This window comes from Etheostoma cragini, chromosome 17, assembly GCF_013103735.1.
Source record: "Etheostoma cragini isolate CJK2018 chromosome 17, CSU_Ecrag_1.0, whole genome shotgun sequence".
Lineage (NCBI taxonomy): Eukaryota > Metazoa > Chordata > Actinopteri > Perciformes > Percidae > Etheostoma > Etheostoma cragini.
This window is the reverse complement of record NC_048423.1, coordinates 4,019,422-4,037,908: the sequence shown is the minus strand read 5'-3', so window position 1 is coordinate 4,037,908 and position 18,487 is coordinate 4,019,422. Positions and strand designations below refer to the sequence as shown.

General features: G+C 42.5%; 1 protein-coding gene across 1 annotated transcript in view; it reads left to right on the top strand.

Annotated features, from left to right (window-relative positions):
• The window catches only part of LOC117960069 (sprouty-related, EVH1 domain-containing protein 2-like), a 22,104-nt gene extending 4,891 nt beyond the window's left edge, over positions 1 to 17,213 (top strand). The window contains exons 2-6 of the mRNA XM_034897608.1: positions 7,403 to 7,595; positions 7,689 to 7,857; positions 8,086 to 8,150; positions 12,805 to 12,963; positions 13,173 to 17,213. Coding sequence (XP_034753499.1) covers positions 7,403 to 7,595; positions 7,689 to 7,857; positions 8,086 to 8,150; positions 12,805 to 12,963; positions 13,173 to 13,961 — 1,375 coding nt within the window. The 3' untranslated portion in view covers positions 13,962 to 17,213. The remainder of the gene's footprint in view (positions 1 to 7,402; positions 7,596 to 7,688; positions 7,858 to 8,085; positions 8,151 to 12,804; positions 12,964 to 13,172) is intronic.
• Positions 17,214 to 18,487: the final 1,274 nt, after the last annotated feature.

Below are 18,487 nucleotides of genomic sequence, written 5' to 3'. Positions count from 1 at the left end.
CACACACACACACACGCGCATCATGTGGAAGTGATCCATGTTCAGAGTTTCCTGTGTTTTACAAAGAGGCTCATCACTGGTTGCTATCCGGAGCCTTTATATAATGGCCAGAGCTGTTTATATCTTGAGACCAACAATGGACCCGGATTGTTTGCCTGTTTTTTTTTTCTTTTACTAATCTCTGCTCATCAGCTGACTGGATGACCAGTATTATAATAGCTTGAGTTTTTATTCACTTCACTCACAATGTGTTTTCCGCTTGTCACACTAAGTATACAACAATCCATTGTGCTGGTTATGGTTAAGACTCAAATTCTAGCAATTCAACTCGTCAGTGAATAAACTCTATGAACCTTCACTTATAAAGTAACCAGTGCAGGTTACTTTTTGACATCATAGTACCCGGATGAATTGGCCTGAATCACCACACAAAGTACAGTTTGCGTGCATGGAATGTGTGTGCTTATGTAGATAAATACTGTTGTTCTGGTTGTTATGTTTAGTCACTCTTCCACAGCTTCAGATCTGTGGCAATCTCACCTACTACTCTCATTTTCAGTTTTAATGCAGAGATTCACAGTCTTAAGAGGATATGTCGGACAAATGCTTCTTAGAAACTGGTTGTTTTAATGTTAAAGGTCCCATGGCATTGACATTTTGGATGCTTTTACATAGGCTCAGTGGTCCCCTAATTCCATATCTGAAGTATTTTCCCAGAATTTCAGCAGTGGTGCAGAATTACAGCCACTAGAGCCAGTCCCACAATGAGCTTCCCTTAGGACGTTCCATTTCTGTGTCTATTGTTTTAAATGTTACTAAGTGTGTGTGTGGGGGGGGGGGCAAGGTGGAAGATGGAGGTGTGGCCTTGTCCAACTGCCACTTTGCTCTTTGAAAGCCATGATGTCTCTCTCTCTCATGGGTGGGCTAAATTCTCTGGGCGGGCAAAGCCAAGAAAGGGGAGCTAACCCTGCCCCTTATGACCTCCATAAGGAGGAATATTCCAGATTGGCCTATTTGAGATTTAATTTTCTCAAAGGCAGAGCAGAGTACCCGGGGCTCGGGTTTTACACCTATCGCCATTTCTAGCCACTGAGGAAACGCATATTAATGATTAAAACCTCAAAGTGACATTTTCATGCCATGGGACCTTCAACTAAAGTATTCATACAACAAATAATGGAGAAACACTACGGGTTATTCAAAACTAGCCACAAGTAGCATCCAGGATCATTGCAGCCCATCATGTCTAATGGTGAATATACCAGCATATTTAGACAAGGGAAGCCCTAAGAGAACCGGGTTCCTTGTTCATTATGCAAATAATTTTCAGTTGGTTTGGTGCCCTGGAGCTGGACCACAGGCCATCCAATTACAAGATAAACCATTGACATTTGACAGTTTATGTAAACCCAGACTACCTGATTAAACACACCAAGGTTGACATTTTGATGGATGTTGACCTCGGTTGCAGAGCGCATTATAGAAAGCCCCTCATCCCTTGATCTAAAGCGGTAAGCCTACAGTATAAGAGGATATGAACCATTATAGAAGGTTTTGTTTGGCTTTTCAGTGACTTGTAAGAGGTTTAGAACCAATTGGTTCATTTTCAGTACGCTAGAGATGGAGGGGTGCAGAGGCACCTCAAGGATGACGGCAAGCGTCTTGTAACTTGCAACACAATTGGGCCCCAAAGAGTTCTTTTTCACACAAAAATACAGTATCCTAATTCCTTTGTCCATATAGGCCAATTAGGCTTCAGAAATAATGCTTTGGAGTTCCAATTTTAGAAGCATCTAGCAATTTCTTTCTATATGGTAGACCTGAGAACAATCTGTGACAGCATGTTATTCATCCATTTTAAAGGGTTAAATAACCAGGATTAGGTCTGAACTCACGTTGTTGATTTGGGTGTGGGAAGTTATCCTCACACCAGCAGTCTGAGTCCCGTGCTGCCTAGACCAAATGGGAGCGTTCCATATAACTGTGGCTGATTGACAGGAAGCTGATCAAACTTTCCCTCAGGAGCCTACAGGGTCACTAGTTGTGAATGAACTCTCTTCCACCCCACCACTCTCTCTATTCCTTTCTTTTCCATTTCTCAGTGAAATAAAACTAGATGAAATTGTCTTTGCAGAGTTTGGCTAATTCCTCATATATTTTTAGTTTAATTTTATTTCTGTGTCATGCCATATAACTAAAATGTCACAAATATGTGTTATTTGTATTTAATTCGCCTTACTTTGTCAAAATCTGCTTGTTTGTTTAGCCTACTATTATAGAACACATTTTGCCCACACTTTTGTTCAGTTCCTTCTCTTTGTCCCTTCAAAAAATACTGATATGAACCTGTAATACAAAGAATTGGAGTTTACATTTTAAATATTCAATAAGTTGTATTTAAAAATAAATTGTGTGTTCTTCCCCTCAAATACATAGGGATTTATTTTATTTAAACTGTTTGTAACAAGTGCTGGAACTTTTTTAGGGGGAGGTAGAAATATAAGGAGGAGGGGGGAGACAATCCAAAGTATTTTTTAATAAATCATTGTGAAATAGATAAAGTAAGGACTTACACATGCTAATAGAATCTTAACAATAGTCTTAAAAATCCAGATATGAAATTGTGATGTGAAACAGAGAAAGTCAGCAAAATCCTTTTTCCCCCTTTATTTTTTTACTTGATAAACAACCTTTAATAAACTCTATATTTCTGCGCACACACCTTTCTGCATGTGTCAATGCTGGCAGGGTTGTGCACATCAATGTAGTTGCTGGTACAAGACAAAAAAGTGAATTTTTAAAGAAGGTGAAGTCCGCACAACAGCTTAATTCTCTGGGAAAATAATTTAATAGTGCAAATAAGGCACACTGTGTTCCTTGTTTGATCTATTTAAGTATTTTTGCACAGAGTTATTGCTGTTGTCTGCACCAGGAGTGTCAGCCTGAGCTGTGAAACACTGTTCAGTGCATCAAAACTACAAATCAATAATTAAATAATTCTGATTGTGAAGCACCTTTGAGTCACTTCCTGATTGCTGCAGACCAGGCATGTGGTGTGTGGGTGTGTGTAAGGAGCGCCATATAGAGAGGTGGACCGTGTGTGTGTGTGTGTGGGCGGGCGGGCAGTTCTGTTGATCAGGCAGAGGTGCGGCCAGTCATTCCTTATCAGAGGAAGTATAGCCACCCTTATCACACATGGCTGCGCTGCCCTCCCTGGCCCTTTTATCTGTTACACATGAGCTGGATTCCAGACCTAATAACCAGACTGCTCCCCGACCCCCTTTTTACACAGACCGTGTCAGGTATTTACAGGGCCCATCTCACTAAGTAGCACCCCTAATAGTATGTGCTCTAAAAGAATGTCTTCAAAAGGTTATATATTCCAGCTCACATTTAGTGGTGTTTTGATTGTAAATATGGACAGAATGTGGGTGCTGACATGGCTTAAAAGCAAAGAAATCTAGAGTTTATTGATGGTGCACTTATTTGGCTTGGCAGGGAATCAACAGGTGTATACTCCACCCACAGCTCATTTCCTCTATTATGAAATGGACTTCTATGCAAGGTGTGGACCAGGCACAGTGAGTGCGAGTGAGAGTGTAGAATCAATGCTTCAAATACTATACAGCGCAGCAATTGTGTGTGTATGTATGTGTACTGTGAATATGTATGTATGTATGTATGTGTGTATGTATGTATGTATGTATGTGTGTGTGTTTGCATCTCATTTACAGAGCACAGGGAGACAATACATTTGCTAAGTTAAGCTAATGCAATAGAAGCAGGTTTAATTCAACTTTTAAAACAGCCAATGTATTGAAATGCCACTGAATATTCCTTTTTCTTAAATTCTGCTTTTTTAAAGCGGCTTTTGTCAAATTTTTAGATTAACAATGTATGACCTGACTTTGTGAAAGGGGTTGCAGATGACAGCTATTTTTTGGTGAAAACTCTCTAAAATGTCCACTGTACAGACCACCAAAGTACAGATTGACAAAGTTAGGGACTAGTTGATGAACACAGTAGGGAGCTATTTCCCTTAAGAGTTGGTGGAGACTAAAGCGGAGCTAAAAGCAGAGTGAACATTGGATATCAATTAGGCAAGAGCCCTTAGAAATGAACCAAAATGAATGCTAACGTTGTTCTGTGTCGGGAGGAGGGCACCTACAATCTATCTATGCTATTTTATGTCTGTGGCTGCAGTGTACTCATTAAAACTGTGAGTGATTGTCACAATGCTTACTACTGTAACTCTGTATTGTCATGATATTGAATGGCACCTCCACTAGCTGGGGGAGCTTGTGAGTCAGGTTTGGAGGAAGTCAACAGACACTAAATCAGAAATGTGGCCTCAAGACACACACAACATTCACACATTTGCCACCAACAGGCAACAGTATATTGTGGTATAGTGAAAGAGGTTGTGCAGCTACAGTGTACTGCCTGTCTTTAAGAAGTGTGAGCCAGACACACCCTGCACCTTTCACATGATGGCAACCACTCACATTAAATTAGAAGAGGATGTGATAAGATGTGATACATGAATTGCCCACTCTTTCCTTATCAGTGAGGTGTTGAGTTCCCCCTCTATCTTCCTTTTAAACTGAGTCATCACTCAGCCTCTGACGCAACACTTTACACCCTTGTCCCACCAAAAAGTTTGTATGTGAATTCCGCACAAATAGGTGATTATAAATAGTATTATTATCCACCTTTTCTTGATATGGACATCGTAGTCCTTTTTCAGCATCTGTACCTCGTGCTGCATTTGTGGGTACCGAATTAGAATCACAGTTCCCAAATGTATGTGCGTGTATTAGTGCCAGAATGTGTGGTCACTCCCAAGTGTATTAAAGTAGCGTGTTGCTGCGGGTTGTGGCTGTCTGTGTGTTCCGACCACAGATTAAAGGGCCTGTGGGCAGACAGGGCTCTAAACATGGGTCACAAGACATCCCAAAATGTGACAAGTTTATCTCAGAGAGCTGATAGCCGGTATCGTGTATCTTAAAGCACATGTGCTTATATAGCACAGAATTTTGGGTTATTTCTGTGTGTGGGTGGACTGGACGTGTGGTTGTGTATGGGAATGGTGTCGTACATGAGTCATGTTAAACCACGGAGGTGCTTTGATATAAAAACAGCAGAGTGGATTTTTACACTAAACACTTTTCTGTGATAGGACTAAGAAGTCAGCAAACCTAACTAACACCAAAATCGTTCAAAATTAATATATACACACACATTGGCTAGCAAAGTTAATTCAAGGTGAGGGTAATATACGTATCTCAATAACTAACCCCAATTTTTTTATCACTACTTCTTTACTCGTATCCACCCTGCGCAAAAAGCTTTTCAACCATTATGAAAGCTACTCAAGTCAATCTTGCATAGCTATACATAACCAGCCATTTCAACAAAAGTAACAGTAGTTGAACATAAGGACATAAAATAACAATAATCACTAATTGTAAAAAGCCAGTTACCAGGAGCCTAGCTGACCTTTCAGTATAACCACTGTAGCCTCTGGCTAGCAGCTTTAAGGTAAACTAGATTGCTTCCTTTCACAATTATGAAATAATGGAATTATAAATAGATCAGTGACATTTCTATTTTGAATTTCCATTATTTCTTTTGTTGCAATTCAAGTTTCCCACGTGGCTAAATAGAACTTGAATGACTGTTTGCCTCCACCCATTGTGGTTTGGCATGACAAATGAAACAACGCCTCCCTACAAAGTGAAGTCCTGACGCTCCAGTCTGCCAATAACACTTTTAGTGAATCTACATGAATGTAATTTGTTTAAAATGTACTTCAAAATGTAGGTTTTAGCTGTTGTGTCTTCAGTGCACTAACACAACAAACTGTACGCAACCCTTGTTGGTGAATCTGTAGTCTGCGTTTCTGTACAAGCCACCCAGTCTGTCTGTCATTCAGTCAGTTTTATGAATGTGTGTGGGCGGGAGCTGGTGAACCAGTTTGTGTGTGTGTGTGTGTGTGTGTGTGTGTGTGTGTGTGTGTGTCTGTGTGTGTTATGTGCGCGCGCGCACATAACATCCCTGGGACTGTCTGTAAGCTAATTACATAACAACACCTCTCTTATTCCCTCCCACTCAGCCTCTCTCTTGTTTGTCTTCATCTCTTTGCCACACGCACACACAAACACGCACACACTGTGCAGCATCGATGGAATACACAGAGGTACATCCTGTTATTGTCAGATCATTCATGTGGATTGTGACCGTCTTCATTGTGTCCCTATGAGGGTGGTGGCTGTCTTGCTAATGCTTGAGAATGTCTTGTATATTTTCCATTCAACCTTGATTATATTGTCTCATGTTATAGTCAATGGCGACTATGTGAACTGCAGAGAGAGTTTTTGTCATGTATTGTTTTGTATTACTGCTGTATAGAAGAAATTGCAGCTGTATTATGTGTCTAGTATACTAATTAACAATTGTGTAGTTCAGGCTAACAGGGCTAACTAATTCTTATTTTCATTATCAGTATAATCTGTTTTACTTTTTTGATGAAGGGATTAATAATTTGTCTATAAAAGTAAAACAGAGAAAAATGTAGGAAAGAAAATAGAAAATGCAGAATTTGGATGATCGTATATAACCACTGGGCCACTGCACACTCCGATAAGGGGTGGTAAGCAAGCACCGAGGTGGTAAGTAATGCAGATTGTGACTACTCTTAATCCATTCTCATTATCAATTTAGTAAGTAAATGATGGTGTAAACAACAGCCACATATATAAAATATAGTGTGTGCGTAGTTGTCCTGATGCGACACCTCCCACCTCAGCACAGCGGGGAGCAGGCTAAGTCGTGACTTGAGAAACTCCCTCAAACATTCTGCCACTGTGTGAATGCAGCTCTATAATAAACTGCTGTGGCCTGATTAAGTGACGTTTGACAATACGGGATAGTTTTTTCACAAGTGGAGGCCAAGATATAATGTTCGTTGCTACCTGCAAAAGAATCTTTGTTGCCTCACGAGTTTTTGCATTACGTGAAAAATATTTTTTACAAGTATTTAAGCCTTGAAAAAAGATTTTCACTTTCCTTCCTGGTAGCTTCTCTGAGTGTTGTTTTTAAAGTAAAACATTTTCAGATGTTTGCATCTTTAACCTGTGGGTTAAGGACAGATGGTCTAGCTAGGTGTCTGGTTTAACCCTGCAGAGATCTGAGGAGCAGTTCATCCTAGTCTTTATAAGTCCACCGGAATTTAATATTACAACACAAAGAAAGCAGAAGGTAACAGATACCTGGGCAAAAAGAGCGGAATCTGGCGGAATTTCCAGCATCCCCAGAGCAATTCCGGAAGGGGAACTTCATGGATACGGACTAGCATGCTAACATGCTTTTTCTCTGTCTCCGTCTCTCTTTCTCTATGCAGTGACAGCTACATTGTGCGTGTGAAAGCGGTGGTGATGACGCGGGACGACTCGAGTGGGGGTTGGCTGGCCCAGGACGGGGGAGCTCTGAGCAAGGTTGGGGTCTGCCGCCTCCTTCCACCAGAGCTGGCGCCCGTGCCGACCTCCTGTAGCTCCCAGTTCCTCATCCGTGGTGAGCGGCTGCGGGACAAACGGGTAAAACACACACAAAGACATCAACAACAGCACATGAAAGTTCATTTAAGATTAAGATGTGGAAAATGTATTCGGAAATCTTTCTTCAAACAGGTGATCCTGGACTGTCCGTTAAAGAAGGAACTTGTGTACACCATAGCAACGCCCACGTTTCACCATTGGAAGGTGGAAGACAGGAAGTGTGGCCTGTCCTTCCAGAGTCCAGCTGACGCCAGAGCGTTCGACAGAGGGGTACGGAAAGCCATTGAAGACCTGGCTGAAGGTACGGACACAGATTCTAAAGATGGACGAATAGATGATGTAAACTTGACTGATGTTCATTTCACCCAAGATGCTCCTGTATCACCGTGAAACATCTCCTTGGCTTCTGTTAATCTTTTCCACATAGTCCATCTCCTGTTCACTGTCAGTGGATGAGCTCCAGATTCGAAAATCCATCATCCAGTATAGTTTTGGACCCCTGAATTAAAGGAGGTTTTCTTCTCTGTAGGTTCCACAACCTCCTCTACAGCACTCCAGAATGAGGGCGAGCTGGGTGACGACGACGTCTTCACTGTAAGCATGTTTACTTCATTCATGTGCTATAAATAAAATCTTTTTAACTTGCCCATTGTAACGCCTGCAAATCTATGTGCTATCAAGTGACTAAATAAGGAGTCAAGGTTCAACAACTAGGATGTTTCAAGTCTGAATAAAAGGCCCTTGCTAGAAAAAAAGGACATTGACATAAACTGCCAAAATCAAGCTGACAAATAAGATCATTTTCCAAGCCATGTGTTTCCACTCAAGTCTGGGTAGCTCATTAAAGTCATATCATAGAAAATTGTGAAACTGTTGATGGTAACAAACACCCTAAGGATGCATCATTAAAATGTAAGTACAACTACTCACTGATCATACACACACTGATACAACTGCTTCTGCATCCCGCAAAAGACTTTGTTGCAGGAAGAATTCAACTTGGCAATTCAATCAGGATCCCCTCCCTTTCACGTATACCTGCCACAGCACATGAAGTGTGTGGGTGTGTGTGTGTGTGTAGGGGGGGGGGGGGGGGGGGGGGGGGGGGGGGGGGGGGGGGGGGGTTCTCTACCTTAAATTAGCATGACGGATCCCTCCCCCCACTCTGTAACCTGACACCAGGAGCAGCAGGCAGGGTCACAAGGTCACTTCCTGTATCCCACCACCTCTCTCTCTCCTAGCGGGCCCCCTCCCCTTCCCCCTCACAAACCCTTCCACTCGAAAAAGAGAGCTGCCACCAAACTAGCAGCTAGCAGCTGTTTCCCAGCTTAGTGCAGTGCCGGTGATTTACGAGAGGAAGTGCCTCGTGGTTCATCTTTGACTCGAGCTGTCTGTAAGGGCCAAGACTAATAGGTACTCTGCTGGGAGTGTGCAGCCACCACAGAGACGCATACAAACGCATAAGGAGGGATGGAGGGGAGGCTACAGCCCTCCCCTCAGAGGCAGGAATCTCTGATATGGAGCATCAGGTTTTTCAGGAAAGTATAAGCTTTCAGTGCAACAAGAAAGCCAATTCCTTTGGTGGTGTTGCTTTAAAAGTCACTATACTCACCCCATATTAGATTCAGCTGCTCATTTCTATTTCAGTTGTAAAAGCTCATTATAAAACATATAGTGAGATAGCCTCCAGATTTCTATTTTACACTCCTTTTTAAAACGTACAGTATTTCTTTTTCTAACGGCTTAATTTTTGAAGCTCACCCTGTCAGTTGTTTGGAGCTCTAATGGCCCTGAGACACCACAAACTTACAAAGGCTGAAAAATAGTTTCTCATTGTGTCCGCTTTTACAATATGTACTTGAACACACCTGCAAAACGTCTTCACCTGCAGTATGGGAATTACCAGCCTGTAGTCTGTATTTTCAAACCATGAAAAACACAGTGGCCTCAATCATTTTTCCTGATGTTTAAACTTTGTTGTCATATATGTGTCTGATAACGCTAAAGCTTGCACTGATGAGTATAGCGTTCCACTGGTGTAAACAGTGTAAGGTGTTAGGGGGCTTGTAGAAGAAGGTGGAGAACGTGGTGGAAAGCACAGAGCATTGAGTACCATTTCGAGAAACAAAGTTTCACCTTAAAAGTATGTAGAGCTTATGTGGTTTTGCAAATTTGAGCCAAGGCTAAATTATTTCACTCCTTCTGCTAATAGGACTGCAACACGCCTCATTGTGTCTTGTGAATAAGCATCAGACTGTCAAATGTTAATGTTAACAGTGACACCAAAAATCACAAGTTAACAACTCTGGGATACACTGATGGGTTCAGTACTGCTTGTGTTCCTCTCAGCCTGTGCTAATGACCTTTCCTAAAGTTAGCGGTGGCGGCAGAGTTTGCGAGGTTGGCGGTCGTGGACAGGGGGAAATGCTGAAGCAGATTTACAGCCTTTGGGGGGGACGGGAGAGGATGGTGCAGAGGAGGGAGGGGAGAGAGGGCTAGGATGGACATACTTCCCTAAGTTATTCTTTGTTTGTCAAACCTAAACTTAACCCGACCCTTCCTTTGCACCTCCCTTCAGCACTCTTTCAGTTTCCTCTCTGTCTCAATTTCGGTCATTCACAACAGGGAGAGTGAGAGCTATTGAAACAATTCTGGGCTCATCCCAGGAGTGCGAGACGGGGCTGTTGAAGGACGAATCCTCCTGAGCTTTCAGTCGGGCCATGTTTTGTGTCAGAAAATAACTTGAGATGCCCTCTGTCCAGCCTTGGGCCAGAATATATAGAGAGAGGATGTCCAGAAATATAAACTCTCCCCCTCAACTCCTTTCTGTCTCAGCCGCAGTTTGAGCATGCAGCGGAAAGTCTGGTCTGTGTTTCAAATTAGTTGCAGCCGTGGAGGCCAGAGTCGGACTGGTTTTGTCTCCGGTAATGTCTTCTCCAGGGGGGCGGGGCCCGGAGCGGAGGCAGCATGTTATGTTATTTTTGGCCGGCTGCTCTGAGGGATTTGTAAGAAAGCTAGGGGAAATTCTCAGCATGGCGGTATCCATGCGGGGAGCAGGATATAATAGGGGATAGCTTCAGCAGACATACAGATGCACACACACCAGATCTGGGTCATAAAACTCTGGCAAATAATTCATAGCGTTGGTTTTAGATTTGTTGGAGTGCCAGATTTTGACTCATGAGGTGAAAATTTTTGTCATTTTATGAAGTTTAAGAAAATGATGACAATGTAACACTTCTAGAAAGTGCTACAGTTCGGTTCGGATTGATTGTGGGTTGAAGAAATGCTGTTTTTCAAATACAGTATACTATAGCACTGACTTAGCATATTTAGGGATAGCAATGTCAGTCTTAAAATGTTCACTTATGCAGTAAAATATCTTAACATCTCCTAGATAGATTGGTACAAAATTGTGTCTCAACAACCGTTGGATGAATTGCCCTACAATTTGGCGCACACCTTCATGTTCTCCCCAGGGTGATCCCTTAACCTTTCATCTGAGTAACAAGTGTTTGTATAATTAATGTAACTCTGTGTAAAGAGAGGACCGGAGAATAAGAGACAAATGGATTTTAAAAAGTATTGTAACAACTCAAATGTATGTTTATGTATAAAATTGTTCAATAAACATAAAGTTGAAAAAAAACTTTCATCTATCACCACCAGGTTATAGTTCCAATTTGTCCAATACTTTAGTTAATGGCCAAATACCTGCAAAACTAATGATGTTCCCCTTTAGTCTTAGCTGTATTTTGTGTTTAGTACAGATAAGAAACACGGACGAGCGAGCACTTGAGGGGTTCTACCCTTCAACCACTGTCCGAGGCATTGAATTTCTTTTTTGTCTTTCCAGTAAAGGTTGAAGAGAACTGGAAACATTTGAATAACTGCAATCAAACTTCTATTCTATTTTGTGCTAGTCAGTTCAGGTGGATTTGTTTTTAATGGAGTGAAAACACAGGAGGAAAGGAAAGCAAAGGAAGCACAGGCTGCTGGCTGAAGATGGCCGTGTAAAAACTATTTTTTGGTGGACGAGCTTGTAGACTATTGATACAAATTAAAATGGCTTTGATTCTTGGTGATGCTTAAAGTAACATCAAACAAAATGCACAGAGTGATTTTCAGTGCGAACAAGTCATCAAGACAAGACCAGCATATATTCTAAAAGATGAAGTCAGTTCTTCTCACACAAAAGCTCATGCACCCTTTTCATTGTGTCAAACACATGTTGAATATCTCACCCCATAGGCACATACATAACCAAGATGACATGATGAGACAGGAGTCGTATCAACTGGTAACCCTGCGACGCCCCACAGAGGCTGACCCCCAGTGTGCCAGTCTGAAATCTGTCTCTCTGAGCGCAACACAGCGAAGGTCTGACTGTCTAGTGTCTGGCCAAGGTTTGAGTTGGAGCCCTGACAGCCTTTAGCGGAAAAGGGACAGGATACTGTTACACATACATACATACATACATACATACATACATACATACACATACAATTGTGGAAAAGAGAGAAGAGAAGGTGGAATGTGTAGAAAGTGTGATTTAGGGAAGGAGGACAGGTTGTTGGGGGTAAAGAGGAGGGCAAAATGACTCAGGGGAGAAGCCAAAAAGGCGATGCTGGCTGCCGGTGTAGGTACCATTTACTTCATGGTTGGTTGTTTTTGTTAAAAATTAGCATTTAGCCAAAGTTTTCATTGTAAATTCATTATTTTTTGGGGTTTTAGACAGTTGGTTTTGGTTTGTCACTGAGTTAAAACAAATGCAGTCTTATACATCAGTCTTGCAATGAATCGTACCTTCATGATGGTTCTGCTGTTGAGTTCTTGTTGAAACCGCTTTAGAGGTATTAATTGGACTGTGGGATTTTGGAGGCTGCCGTTTGTGCGTCTGTTGACTTCTTTTAAGATATACCGAGTGGTTTCTAATATTTTGTCCACCCCATTTATATTAACGAGGGTAGGCTCCTGCTTACTTTTTACATTTTACTTTGATTACTACAATGTTTTCTTAGCTACTGTTGCAGATGTTGTTTTTAACAGTTTAACTCACACAAGGTGATACCAATGTGGATCAAGTGGTCCGAGAAACAGCTCACGCTTCCTGTTTTCCCAATCAGAGCTGTGGCGAGGCTTCCTGTTTTTGTTTGTCCAATCATGGCGCCCTCTTGTACTATTTGTTTGACGTATCCAACTGGACTGCAGCTTTAAGCCGGCATCCTGTGTTTGTTTGTCCCCTCAGAACACCACAGACAGCTCATCCAACTCCTCCCAGAAACTGGAGAGCTCTCTGCAGCCGCTCGAGTCTTCGCCCCTCCAGCAGAGACACAAGTGCATGCTGGGACATCGACATGACCTTCATGACCCCTACCGGCTCTCAGACCACTACTTCATGGACCAGGTGAAACAAAAAAAGCATCTGGTTATATCACAAAGGGACGCTAAGAGAGTGAAAAAAGATATTGAAGCTATTTATTTACCCTGAACATTTCTTTTCTGAAATAGTGATTATTAATGATTAATTTTCATAATTTACTTCTCACCTGAACAAACAGTGTGGGTTGATTACTGGCAGCCGAGTTTAAGTTTTTATTCTGTTTTCCTCTTCAGCCGTTGTCTCGGCTTCCCCGTCATGTCACCTTCCAGGAGGACGAGGAAATCGTCCGCATCAATCCCCGGGAGCGCAGCTGGGAGCGAACCACCGAGCGTCACTATGGACGGCAGTCAGATCGCCCCTGGCTCACGGGCTACGAGGACTACCGCCACGCCACTGTGCGTGACAAGTTCATCCAAATGGACGACTCAGAGTCCTACGTCCACTTCGCCAAGACGGAGGCGCAGAAGCACGACTACACCTATCCTCTGGCACCATCCCTGTTGCCCTCAGACTCTGACCCTGCCCTCGGACCCTTGGTTAATAAGGGCCCCGGTGGTTTGTATCGCCAGGGCTTCTCCCCTGTGGTGTCCGCTCAGCCCCGCTCCTTCCTCCCGAGCTCCTCATCGTCCATCAATGGCGGAAAGGGGCGGAAGGAGGACGGGTTGGAGCGAGCTCAGTGCGAGCACTGCGGCGAAGCCTTTTACATCTCTGACAACCGGAGAGGCCGGTGCCACGATGCGCCGGACCCTGTGCGGGCGTGCATCCAGCGGGTCAGCTGCATGTGGCTGGCAGACACCATGCTATACCACTGCATGTCCGACCCAGAGGGGGACTACTCGGATCCCTGCTCCTGTGACAGGGGCGAGGGCAGCGGGGGAGGCCGATTCGGCTCACGGTGGCTAGCTCTGTTTGGCTTGTCTCTGGTGGCACCCTGCCTGTGCTTCTATCCTCCTCTCCACGCTTGCCATCGGGCGGGGCTCAGGTGCGGCTGCTGCGGAGGCCGACACAAGGCCCTGAGCTGAGCAGCCGCACTTGGAAACCTCTCAGAGGAAAACAACAAAAACCTAAACCCAACGCAAGCACAGGGAAAGGGAAGGATGGGGTAATACACAGAGGGGACAAGTGGTAGTGGCTGCTCACTCTTTTGCCTTGGTTTCTCTGGGATTCTCTACAAATTCCAGACACTGAAATAAGCCAAAAAACAACAACTGTTGGTGCATTTTCTGAACAGCCTGGGAAGATAAGCTCCCCCTCACGGCAGACAGTTCTCTCAGCTCTCCACGTGGCCATTTCATGCTCTGTTTCTAGTGAGAGAGCACTCTTTTTCAGGGGGCCTTTTTTTTGTTTTTTATATAGCTGACCTATATGTCATGTATCACATATGCAGGTACTTTATACTTTGTACACTGACTCGGCGTCAAAGAACTTGAATTGTTTCTTTGTCCTATTTTGTTCTCTCCTTTGATGTACGCGTGGCCATTTTGTTTGTATTCTATTCCAAAATAAGGCCCGCTCAGCTCAACTCCGCCTACAAAGAGAAATCAGACACTACACCTCTTTGCGTGCGTGCGTGTGCGTGTGTGTGTGTGTGTGTGTGTGTGGATGTTGATGGTATATGTGCATGCTTACAATGTGCGCTGAGGCCTTTTGTTGTCTGTACTGCAGCTTATGGTAAAGCTCATGTGTATATAGTCTCCATAGCTCTCCACCATCAACATCTTCTTTAATTGAAACAAACGTGGTACTTATCTTTATATTCTAATATCCCAAAGATTCATGTTTTTATCCTATTTATTTTCTCCCATAATGGATCTACCAGCAAATAGGTGCTGGGTTGTGGTTCACTCACTAATCGAGACGGTAGTCCAAGTCATGCTAAAATCGTCCAGCATCCAGCTCCCTGCTCCTTTCACGTTATTTCAAACAGTGCCTAAACTTTCCTCTAAACCAGGACCCCATTGAGTCTCATAATACTTGACAGTTTTTTTGGCTTATATTATTTAACCTACACTCAAAGTGGTTTGAGATTATAAGGCTCTGATTTCCTCATTCTTCCCAGAACCTCAGACAGCAGTCCTTGTCACGTCAAGCACTGAAAAATCAACCAGAGATACCGTTAAACTTGGTGCCCATTTTGCCTTAAAATGTTGACTCTTGCTCCAAACTTTACCCCCGTCCCTTCTAAAGATGTCTGCTATAATGAAAAAGCGTGAGCGTAGTTATGGCTCCAAGCAATCAGCCTCACCACATACTTCTTTTTTACTTGTTCTAAAGAAAATGAACTCTTAAAAAGCTTCTCATCAAGTGTGTAAACTAAGGACTAAACTAAGGACTAAACTAAGTTTTGCGATGTACAATCAGCCCCGTCCACCTATGGAGCCCACCGGTCACAGACGTGGAACAGCAACGTCCTAACTGATGGTCATCTGAATGGTTCAATGAATAAAATGTTTTCAAACTAGTTTGAAACATAATATCCCCCCACAAAATGGATGTTAAAAAAAACAAATCTAGCTTTTCAAATCTGTTTACTAGTGAAAATTAGTATAAAACCTTTTGAGTTGTTGCCAAAAACATATACTTATGAATGACAATTGACATGTACAATGCCACTACAGCAATGTAGTGAGTCTTATTTATAAAATGTGATTCTTTAGTTGTAAAAGGAATAATCTGAACTAAGGAAGTATGTGTCTTTGCTTTCTTGCCAAGAGTTAGAACAGAAGATCAATAACACTGTCATGTCCGGAAGTGGTTAGCTTAGCTTAGCATAAAAACTGGAAGCAAGTAAATCTAGCCTTATGTCTAAAAGTAACATAATAAAACTACTGGTAAAAACATAATTTACTACCCTGTTTAATCCGTACAAAACACATTATGTCTGAGACTATTTCTTGGTCGGACACAGTAACTCCCCCCAGTTAGAAATTGTTCAAACGAGATAAGTAAATTAGATACAACATGTTAATTTGTGAGCCAGGCTAGCTATTTCCCTGTCTTAATGCTAAGCTAACTGCCTCCTGGCTGCTTTGTAAGTAAATAAAACAAGTATAAATGTTACATTAACACAAGAGACAACTTGCTAAAACCACAGTTGCATGTGACTGGGGGGCGCTATCCTTCTGTCCTACAGCGTATTGGTTTTCCTCCATGCCAGACTTGGTACGTCATCATGGGCGCAAAGGGTAACGTGAGATGTTCCACAACAGCTCGACCAAGAAAGAAACAGTTACTGTTTGTTTATTCAGGGTCATAGTGTGTGTGTTGATACACAAACTCTGGCAATAGAGGGGAAAACCAAAACAACGTCATTCTACCTGCCTGTGTCACCGGCTGTTTAGTGACACTGCAGCCAATCAATCAGACCCTCACAGTGACAGCACAACACTAAATTGACAACGGCTTGGGTGCTTTATGCTTTGTCTAAGCCCGGTTGAAGGCATCATTGGGGAATATGACTGGGAACACCAAGTTTTTAAGAATTGAAGAAAAAGTAGTAGATCAGTAGGGTCCCATTGGAAAAGAATGGGAGTCCAAAAGACAGCTGAAATGCTGGAAACAAACATCCACCCCTGATTGTTTTGCCAAGGAAATGTCACTTACTGTAGTTAAAATACAGAATGCCTGAGGATGTCCTTTTTCCCTTCCCTGGTTGTGTTTGTCTCATACATCCTGTCCTGTGTACCAGTGAATATACGTTGTGTGCGTGTGTGTCCTCTCCTGCTCCTTGATCCAACACTACTGGGATCAGCGGATTATGCCGTCGCATATGAACACCTATCCAGTATAATCGGACCCTTCGATGATGTGATCTATCAGGGACGGGGCCAATCACAGTTGAAAGAGTGTGTGTGTGTCAGTGTTTAATCTTTTTTTCTCCGTGTCGTCTGGTGTTAGAGTTTGTTCTCTGTCAGAGCCATTTACAAGTGCCTGAACGCATCTTCTTTATCTCCTTGTGTATTTAAATTGAAAAATTAAAAGAAATGACTCCCTGTAATGAATTAGACCCATTTTTTACGCTTAGTATTTTTACCTCTGTAAAAAAAGAGCAAAAATTATATTATATATATCAAGTGTATGTTGTACATTTTTATTTCTATTTTGTTTTTTTAAAATAACTGTTTCTAACATGTACGATGGATGTAGCTCTTGCTTTTGAGAAGGAACAGGAAGTACTTTGTAGATACTGAAGGGTGGCCAAGTCTGTGAGAAAACTAAAGTGACATGTGTGTCTTACCTTCCGCCTCCAATAAAACGAGAAAACAGTGAAACCACACGAGTCTGCTGCTTCATTTGGTCTCGGTTTGAATGAACTTCACCATAAATGTCTACTGTAACAATCCGCAACTTTTCTGCTGCTATCATTAACTTCCATGTTTTACATATTTAGATAATGTATTCTATCGGTGCATCAAATCAGCTCTTTAAAGGAACAATGCTTGAAATGATATTACTGCGAATGGACATTAACATGAAAAAAAATGGAAGAATGCTCAATTACAGGAAAAGAAATTGTGTCAAAAACAAGACTAAGAGGGAACATGCTCACAATGACAATGCTAACATGCTGATGTTCCACATGTTAAGTGCATTAGCATGCTTGATTTAGCTAGGGCAAGATGATGTAAATACTAGTTTTGCAGGTAGCTATTTGGTCATAAACCGAAGAATGAAAAATAAAAGTCAAATGTTGACCTGCTGGTGATGATAACACAAACGTCAGTGGGTCGCCAAGCCAGTAGGAATAATCCTGGGGGGACAAAATAGACATCAGTTCATTACTTTGAGTCCCTTATCACGTAAATAGGGTTTAATTAAAGTAGATTTTGAACAAAGACAGATTCAAGAAATAGTTTAGAGAAATGAAAATTTGCTAGGGAGAGAAGGTGTCAATCAATGTCTGAAGTTTCTTATCCTGTTCTAACAACTACCATAGTTTGATTCACAACACTTGTAAAGTTTTAAATGAAAGAAAGCCCAAAGAAAACAACTTCAGCTGAATACACCGTGTTTCATTCTCCTCAAGATGTCTTTCCCCGGCTGCCTCCCTCCTCAGCAGAACATGTGATAGCCATCGAGGACGTCGAGCTGTTTCACTCAGGATGTCTCTGGAAAAGCATGTGGGCGATAATGATGGAGCGCGAGAGGGGGGAGGGGGAGGGAGAGAGAGAAAAGAGAAGAAAAAGAAGGTCCCGGAGGGCTTTTGGGGGCCTGCTAAGCAGCTCAACGGCTGCAATCAGCATCCCGGTCCACATGTGCAAACATTTAAGATATCTGCTCATGTAATGGGGTCAGTGTGGCCCCTTTTTGGGTGCACGGAGCCCCGGTGCTCACTTCCAGTGAAGTTTAGAGGATTGGGTGGCTTGGCCCACACCAGACCTGTGGTCTCAAGTCCAAAGATAGGCAGAATTTGGATGTTTTCCTCCTCACGACTAAGTTTTTATTCTACGTTTGCACCCTGAGAGCATTGCATTTGCAACATTTCAGCCTGTTGTGTTTCCCTATCAGGTCTAAATTATACTGAGTGAGCAGGGATGTTGCAAAAAAA